Consider the following 10,257-nt stretch of genomic DNA (forward strand, 5'->3'; position numbering starts at 1 on the left):
AACCGACTTCTAACCCGTATGAAAAATGTGCGAAAGAATTGTTACACAATTTTATCTGGAGTTTTGTCATTCGTAGTTTCGAGCTCGTTGACGTGTTCTGGATTTGTATAATTATTTGCTGGGACTTCCAATAATGGTGACACTTTCGATGAATACTTCGATGTTTTAAATGAATTTGAAGGCGTTAAAGGCTGAAATATATTATGAAATTTAGAAAGTTGATAAGGGTGAAGAAAAATATTATATCTAAAAACTCGCTCATTGTTTACACGAATTGTTGGCCTATGATCATTCTAGACCGAAACATCTGCTTCTGCTTCAGCCTCTGATAGTATATTTGAAACTTGACTGCTGCTGTACTGTATTGCAGACAATTGAATTCCGGTCCAGCTTAAGGATAGTGTCATGCGAAACCATAACCACGCTCTAAAAGGCTGCGTTACAGCCCGCCCGAAAATTACAACAACTATTGAAATGTGTCCTTTCAGAATGTTGAAAAGACAAGTTGGCTTTTCTTACCATTTCTAACGTTATGTCGTCCGTTTGAACTGCAATACTTCTCACATCTGCCCTCATATTGGAAACTGTCGTTGGCATTTGCGACTTTACTCTTCCAGTTATGGTCGTTACCGCACCATTATTTACTTCCGGTCGTGTACCATTTCGTATGGCCCAAAACTATTTAAATTGAAATAAAATGAACATATTTAGAGGTCACGGTGCTTCAAAACGTTTACAGGTTAATCTATGTTTTGGAATGAATGCAATCGTAGTAATTCAAAACATCTATTCCACTATACCTGTATATTGCGTATCATTTTTCCATACGTACCTTGGGAATGAATATTAAAGCAATGGTAATGGTTATAAAAACTTGAAGTTGAGCAAGTAGTAATAAATATAAAATATCTGGTCCTCCAGACTCCGACATGAACTGACTGAAAATATACAAGCATATTTATAATAGATGAATATAATTATAGTATATGAATAACTGATAATGATTATTAACTACATGGATGATGATGATGATGATGATGATGATGATGATGATGATGATGATGATGATGATGATGATGATTTTTAACTACATAGACGAAGATGATCATTTTTAAACTGCATAGACGTTGATGATGATGATGATTTTTGTCTACATGGACGATAATGATAATAATGATTTTTTTTTAACTCCATACGCGACGATGATGACGATAATGATGAATTGGTGGTTTTTGGTAACTGACGATGATATATTACTGATTTTTTTTAACTACAAAAACGATGATGATGATGATGATGATTTTTAACTACTTAGACATAGAATGACTACTTAGACATAGAATGATGACGACGATGATGATGATGATGATGATGATGATGTCGAATGAAATGGTTCAAATTATTCGTATACTTACGTTAAAATAATGATAAAACTACCCAATATGATAGCATTATATACAGCCCATGTGATATGTTTACTTTCATTAAAATGAGCGGGTGCTTTCCTTACAGTAAAACACAAATATACACCAAATAGTAGCAATAACGCCTCGACTGAAAAATACAGATAATGGGTTTCATAATATTTGGGGGGTTTTTTCCAGAATGTTCAAATAATATGAACAATTTGCGAAATGGATTGGAGATCAGAAATCTATCATTCTAATAATATAAAATATAAAAACAAAAAAAAAACTATCAAATTTCGACCCTGCACTTTCCTACATATTTCACCCCCAAAAACCATGTTTTCAGGCAAAAAAAATACGATTGCACCAGTTGTAATCGTCGGTTATAAAATATTATATTATGGCTACATTTCCTCCGCTTCGCACTTCATAATTAAGTTCGAACTCGTCAATCAAATTAAAGAAAAATAATACTTACTACCATACATGGTGTAATTACACCAAGTGACACTACAAGAGTAGAATTTGAGTGAGTTGGTAAGTGTAAGTATTTCAACACGAGGTGGATTGGTTCCAGTCCATATCGTTATCAGTAATATAAATACAAATATCAGGGGAAGTAACCGCTTTAATAAGGCTGAATCAGGGAGATTTACTCGCTTTACTGACCCAACACCAAATATTACAGATATTCTGAAGAAAATATAATAAACTAATTAAAAATTTCGTTCGTATGCTCATATTTACAAAAAAAAACGTAGGTTGGAGTGTGTTGACTGATCGTGACATCATGAATTCATTATATTACCTCAGTTGAGTCTATATTCAAGGTTTGTCTATTAAGTGAAAAAGACAGAAATATGTAGCCTTATAATTTCGGACGCGTTGATGAAACGATTTGAAGTCCAAAAAGAACCAAAAAAAACGGGTCTAAGTTCGTTTTTTGAGCAATAATAGATTCTCTTACCTCCATGTTTTTATGATTAATGCACCAAACATGACAGAAAACCCCAGATGAAGTGGCCATATCTCTATCATACACAATATATCTGTTGGCTCCAAATAAGCAATGAATATCTGGAAATGTATAACATAAACTTTTTAACATATATCACAAGGGAGCAGGGCTTGGAATATAAGAGAAGGTATCGGATAGGCCTATCTGTCCTTTATAATGTCCGCAACCATAGGAAATATCGTGTCCATGGCAGTTTTCTACGGTCAGAATGGACAACAGTCACGTAGCATAATCTCACTCTAACATTCTTATTAATAACGAATATCAGACGTTCAGAGTATTCAAATTTACCTGACAACACATGAGAATGGCACCAAAACACATCAGATGAAGAAATATAGGAGAAGCCGTTTTCATTACCTGAAAAATACACAAGACAATATAAACCTATCCTGTAGGCTACCGCAGGAAGTAGGTTCAAATATATAGGACGGTCGAGAATATACATGAAGCCTGTGTGGGCTACTTTAATAGAAGCCAAAAAATATCTAATATATTTTGCCTTCAAGTTTACGGTAAAGGAGTTTTGGCGGGAGAATTCAAAATTTTCTCTTACCATTTCGTGTTTATATTTGAAGATAAGAAGGGAAACAACTCCACAACCAATAATCATTATAATAGTAAACAAAACGACGAATAATCGTATACCAATGTCGAGGGGATATAAACATGGTGTAGCATCAACACAACTATCACAACCTCTGGCACATCTCACACAACGGAATGGTATTTCAACTTGCTGGAAATACTTGTCTACATAGGTTTCAATCTCATAACCAGAATATGCCCTGACAGGCGAGTCTACAGGGTAATAAAAACCGCGCTGACATTCACATAAATACGCCCCTCTTCTGAAACCTTGACCAAGCAATGGTACGCACTGAAATGTAAGCAATGCGCATGACAAGAAAATAAAATTAAAGAGAGACTTCAAAAGGTTTTGTCGATCGTTTGAAAATAATGCTTGCTCTATCATATACATTTCTGAATTGGAATCAGATAACGAATTTGTTATTGAAAAGGTTATAAAAAAAAACATTTTTATGTGCACCATTAAGTTGTTGAGATCGCGCTCATGGTTGGTTACCTTAGTCGTAGCCTGGCAGTTGTGAGTTCCTCTAAAAACATCTAAGGCGCCCTTCGTGGCACCTTCCTCTAAATCACATTGGTTGATATCTACATTTGTTAATTCAATATCAATGGTAGCCACACCCCTGTTGAAAGACAGATTTGTTTAATGTTATTGTTCTTAAATGGAGAACTCTTGTCCTGTTGCAAAAATATGTTTATAATGAAAATTCTGAAAAGGACAACTTTTTAAGACTGTTGTCACTTCCAGATCGTTTTTAGCATTCTTGCTTTGTAAAATAATTGATATAACATTTTCGTCGATTAGTGGGAGTACTGGGCGCCGAATTTCAATTCTGGAAAGGACTACGGATAGCTGATAGTTGGCTTTTAGCTCGTAAGGGATATATTTAACGACTATACTGCAAGTTCTCACCGGAATAGAATGGAGCGGTTGGTATCGATATAAAATATTGGTGAAGAATATGTCACCATCCAGATGTTGCCACCCCCACAATCAAAATATGGAAACGTCCAATGACCATCGTTATATTTAGCTGTTGGTTGATCGAATTCTACTTCCGTTAAAGTTGCCGAGGATTCACTAAAATCATCAACAACAAAAAAGTAATAGTAATAATAATAATAAACAAACAGATGGCTTATAAAGTCATAATATTTGGAGCTTACCCAATAATTTGGTCACAATGGTTTTTTTTTATGATGATGATGGGTTGGGAAAAGCCCGGAGTATATTTAAAGCAAACTTACTTGTAAGTGATCAGATCTGTTTTAATAGTAGCAGCAGTAAAATCTTTACTACGAACCACATTATACCATTCCGTACTTGTAGTCAAATAGTTGTAATTCACAGCAATATCAAACGCCTTCACCGTACCATTCTCTTTTAAAGCATACGGACAATAGCGCGGGTATGAGTTGAACAACCCTGGCTCTAGAGCTATCGCCGATCCAATTATCAAAGTATCCCCGTGTACATTGTTTCTTACTAATGTATAGAAAAAGTCTTCTTCCTGTTGGTTTAAATCGCCGTGTATTTGGATGAAGGAACTAAGTATGTTAGCGGTGCGGATAGCCGCGTCGGTATATGCCTGAAATGATATGAAATAAATTACTTTACCGACCTATGAACCATGATTTACAGCAAAATTGGTCATTTTTAAAAAAGATTTCAATTTGTCCAATGTAAATGGGTTAGAATCATATAAAGTGTATGTTTTTGTCAAGGAATGAATGAAGGCATGGATACAGACCTTCCAAACAGTGGTATTAAAAACCAGATTCAGAACATCTTCAGTACCACCAGTGCATTTACTATTCTCAACTCGGTTCACATATTCCAGAGCTTTCTTGGCTTCAGATAAAAGATCTACAACAATGAGATTTTCTTTCAGCACATAGTTTGAGAGGGACGTTATCTTATAACAATATTGTAGGATTAAATCATTCATCTATCTGTCATTTATTCATTTGTCCTTCATGCAATCAGTGGCGGAGCCAAAAGGGGGGAGGGGAGAGGGTTAGCTACCCCCCACCCCAACCTCACAGCCCCGAAAGCATGTTTTTCGGGCAAAAATCTCATAACTAGGTTAAAGATTCGGGCAATCTCAGATATTTCGCCCCAATCGCCCCCCTCTCGGATGTAAACCTGGCTCCGCCTCTGTATGCAATAAATTATTCATGTATTCATTCTCGTCTTTCGTTGTTTACAGAAACAAAGTCTTTGTTTCAAGATTATGTATTTTATCCTGCATGGCATCTTCACAATGTCAAGCTGTTATGAACTTGATAGTATATGTCTATATGGTGAATGGTACACGGCGACTAAAAGGTTTAATAAAAGAAATCTATATGTCCCTCACTGAACTGAAGATAAATCGTTGGAACTTTTATTTCCATTTTTATCCATATTGATATCAAAAGGACTTAATTACGTATCATGTATCTTTATCTTATATCAATAAAACAGGATAGTCTTCCGACAAATTCTTTTTAGGTTAGATTTTAATGATAAATCGAACAGGTCATCCTGATATTTCCTTCGGCCTAGAGTACAAATTCTAGAACACCTCCATCGTCTTCACAATGTCAAACAATACGAACTATATGAGTAATATACCTTGACATCAATAGCCCCATTTCTTGTGTCACATAATTTGTACAGTGATCTGTTTGGATTCAACGCTAGCGCTAGCCAATCCGAGGGCACGACAGTCTTGGCTTTTTTCGCAGGCGTATTATCCAATCAAATGGCTGCATTCCGTGATACAAGAAGGCTGAAAATATTGCAGTCAAGGTATAAGACGATGTTCGAAATAGCTTTACATTGTAAAGAGGTTATGACTAGAACTCTGTTTCATTTCATATTAACTTTCAAACAACAATGTAATGACTTTAAGCACATGGTTGCTCTTAAATCAAAATGAGATACACAATTAAACAACCTATCACAATAATATCGACTTGGGACTAACCAATACAAAAATATAATTGCTTTTTTTTTGAAAATTTAATGGATGATTCGTGTTTTTTTGGAGGTATTTATTTAGCGCGGTCATGTGTTGGTGTATGTTGACTAATACTTATGGCAATATAGACATCACTGCAATTGAATAGAGTCTTAAAATGAATTGCCATTAACCTGGTGTTAAATCTAATTTGGTTTCGTATCTTGTTGAAGTCACATTAAATGATTCTTTAAAAGTCATATAGAAAGGTATAATCATTTCATTATTATTGAAAAGAATTTTCTAATGTCTTTACCGAGTCACCATGTTTTTTCTTTATTACTACTATTGTTATGACTAATGGATACGCCCATGGTTGATGCAGTACATTTGTTTCTTATTCATTTAAGACCGAGCTTCGTTTATTGATATTATCATCGTATTAAAAATCATGAACTCGTGATGTAAGGGATTGTTCTGAACCTGGTAAATGAAACATAACTTATGGTTCATACATAAGTGACAAAATATGTCTTAGAGCTAGCGTCAAAGTCGTATCATATCAAAGTAGGCAAATACAGTATATCATATGGTGTATAATTTACTAGCCGATAGGATTTGTTTTATATGAAAGCATTGATTCCTCTGTCATTTATGATTGAAATGGGAATCTGACTTTGTTAATTATCTATAAGAGAACAATAACCATGCTATTACAACCCATTATAGTTATAGTAGAATTCCCAGTGTAATTTAATGTGTCGACTTTTGAACTTTTTGAATTATTTGTATCATTCGGCGATCTTCGGAATTTCGGAAAAGCTGAATCTGTCTGGTAGATTTGTTGTTTCATCTTGGTCGAGGCTCTTTACTTACGGTATTTCATAGTTATTTGTCAAATAATATTGCGACCTGAATATAGACCATAAATTTAAAACCTTCAGGGTATATAATTCTGACACGTATGCTATTCATTTAATGATATTTGTTTACCAATGATACATTTTGTTATCTTTTTGGATCAATTTCTTACAACGTCTTTCTTTATATTGACTTTGTTTACAATAGCTTGTAGTCCTGGAGGACGAGCCTCTGGTGTTTGAACTACCAACATCACATGGTTGCCGTGATATGTTGAAGACCGCAGGCCGAACTTTAACGGTGGACCGCTTGTATTTTTATGAAAAAATATATTCCTGAACACTCAACATTTTACATTTTTTGGACTGAGTTAGATTGTGTGGATTAATAAAAGGCGTTGATTTAAGTAAATATTAATTGATCGTGGCTTAAATCATATTTGTATAATTATAATCTTGGTTTTATCTTCCAACCATTTATGATGGGAATGCCCGTCATTCTGACTAAGTTGAATTGATCAAGAAAACAATTGCCGTGATTTAGTATCAATCATAGTTATTTCCTTAAGTCTTTCTAGAAAAAAAAAGAAGCTCATAGTAGAATTCCCAGTATTATTTACTATTTCGATGTTTAAACTTCTTGGATTATATGCATAAACCAGAGACTTTTCCGGGGCGCTAATGACTAAAATTGTCTCGAATCTGCTTAGATCTGTGGAGCCTACTAGTCACACATTACCTGTACCTTGCTCCTTCGTACATCTGAACTAGAATTAATAATGGGTATTATAAGTCAATAATCTATACAGAAATAAAACACAAATAGAGACATCTAGAAATCTGCATTTTAATCAGATGACAGAAATTAATGATAACAGTCATCAGAAATATCGGCATTATCATTCTTGTAAAGGCTTAATTATAAACTTGGCTTTATTTTCATTTATCTTTATTGCTATTCAATATTCACATATCACCCTATAATTCTGAGGAAATAACACTTTATAGATTTCAAGCATACTTATCATTTACTGAAATAATTCCATGATTTGAGCGGTATTGCAAAGTAAAACAGTATATTCAAAAGAGATTTATATAAGTTGTCTTAGTAATATGGTAATTTGAATTTCCGTAAACACTTTGTAGAAACTTGGATATTACATAATCGATGTAGTCGTTAAACAACATCTCACTGGCATACTGATTTCACACTGGCACAACCCTAGAGGTATTATTTCACAAACGTAAAAATAAATTGCCAAAACCCGTCACTTAAGTCAAATGTAAAAATAAACACGTGGTAAACCTTTTTATCAATTACTCAAAAAAGACAGACTTCAGCTTTGAGACCTATGCAAATCCCGATTCGCAGAGAAAAGTTAATACTAAAGCGGTTCCTTACAACACGTTTTGTAACTACTACATACGGAAGGCATTAGAAAAACAAAATTACACGTGAATGTATAATTTAGTCGAATTTAAAACAAGCAAATTAAAATACTTATACTTTGATACTTGATTTATTCACTTTCATCGGATGACATTTTCTTTCTTTCTTTGAAGGTTGATTTTTATGAATTCATATTTGATCAGGAAAATGCATGCAATTAGCAAGAGTTTAACATTTCACGTTGTCACCTGGTATTTAATAAATGCAAAAAAAAAATTATTACCTTGCTCTACAACTCCTCTTGTTGAGGTCACGAATGCAAGGAATAATACCAAGATCATCATGATTTCAGTTTAAAATTAGAGACAGGAGTTCTGTGCGTTTGTTACCAAATTGATTCCGATTGTGATATACATCACTACGATCTCTACGAACTACAATTACCTGAAATAACAAAAAAAAAATGAATCTTTTCAATAACATATAATTGATGGTGGCTGAATTTCTCAATCGCTGTGAAATAATTATCCCATAGTATAGGTCTCCCTTCTACTGAAATTGATATCTGTTTGAATTAAAGAGCTTATTTTTGTGGGTATATTTACGATTATGATAATTTTTCCTGGATACAGGTTTTCGTAATCAAGTCAAGTTGTTTTATTAAATATCTATAGGGAATGATGAGCTTATCGACCTACAATAAGGTTTTTAATGTCATAATAAAGCGTCATTAATTGAACAAAAACTGCACATCGAGATATAGAAAAAAAACTGTGATATTCATTGATTATTTGGCCAACATACAGAGATATAAAGAGCAGTATATTTCAGTCTGTATCAAAATGGAATTTCAAGAGTCCCCGTTCTCTTCGATGTCTGTGATTCCTGAGATAAAAAAAAATTCAAAACAATCATTAGAAATGAACCAAGTTATGACGTCAAAATATGGCCTGAATGGTATATTTTTTAGTGATTTGTCAGGTTTTTTGTTAATGGCTGGAAAGACAAATTTAAAATGTATATTCTTTTTTGAAGTAATAGCTTTAATGGTCATCCCTTGTTCATATAGATCATAACCTAAATCAACGCCGAATAAAATATGGATTGATAGATTGAATAGAGATCAAGAGATGATATGAGACGCATTAAATGCATTAAGATACAATTATTTGGTTCCGTTATTGATTTTCCATTAGATAATAATAGGTAACGTCAATCTGGAAAAAAATCACCCTGACGAAAGCTGGATTTTCGTTTCGTATTTTCTTTCAATGATCTGACGAAATTGTTTTACATCTGATGTTCTATGTCATTTAGTATTGAACCAATCAACGTAGATTGGAAAATATTGACATGTATTCTCTGTAAAACAGTGTTTTAATCCCCATGGCTATAGTATAGATCATTACAACATTCGATAGGTCAAAATTCCACAAAAACTGAACCAGAGAAAAATATTCAGCGCATGATTGAAATACGATTAAATCGTGAATGGCAAATGAAGTATCAACAGAAATAAAACACGCACCTAAACATCTAGATCTGCAGTAGATGACAGAATTATAGAATTAGTACAACAATCATCAAATTGTCGGTATTATAAATATTCTTCTCAAGTCGACTGTCATATAACTTATAGGTTACATCTTAAATATAGTACACTGTGACTTTAATTCAGTATTCTACCTACTCAACTCCAGTACAGAATTTCCCATTATCATTCAGAACATTGGATTTCAATTCAGTTTTGATATGGAGTACTCTCAAATAAATAGGTAATTCAAAATCAAAAGAATAATATTTAGCAGACTGTATCGGACGTGGCAAACGATAAATAAAAGACAATATTTAGATACAGGCCGAGTCAATATCAGTTAATCAGATTGCATTTTTCCCTTGGGCTAAATAAATCACTCGATTGAAAATTAATTTCTTCCGCATGTCGATTGTCAACTGTGCAACTGTCTGCTATATAATGAGATAAATGGAATTTTAATGTTTCAATTCTTTAGACGATTAGCAACGACTGTTTACCCCAGTACAT

General features: G+C 33.6%; 1 protein-coding gene across 1 annotated transcript; it reads right to left on the bottom strand.

Moving 5' to 3' along the window:
- Window positions 1–41: 41 nt before the first annotated feature.
- LOTGIDRAFT_161509 (hypothetical protein) lies at window positions 42–6,849 on the bottom strand (the record flags this gene model as incomplete). Its single annotated transcript, XM_009056881.1, has 13 exons — window positions 42–191; window positions 520–678; window positions 833–938; window positions 1,416–1,554; window positions 1,888–2,102; window positions 2,377–2,486; window positions 2,719–2,787; window positions 2,984–3,307; window positions 3,515–3,641; window positions 3,932–4,099; window positions 4,267–4,607; window positions 4,770–4,885; window positions 6,840–6,849. 13 exons carry the CDS (start codon window positions 6,847–6,849, stop codon window positions 42–44), a joined length of 2,034 nt encoding a protein of 677 aa, XP_009055129.1.
- Window positions 6,850–10,257: the final 3,408 nt, after the last annotated feature.

This window comes from Lottia gigantea (assembly GCF_000327385.1).
Source record: "Lottia gigantea unplaced genomic scaffold LOTGIsca_29, whole genome shotgun sequence".
Taxonomy (NCBI): domain Eukaryota; kingdom Metazoa; phylum Mollusca; class Gastropoda; family Lottiidae; genus Lottia; species Lottia gigantea.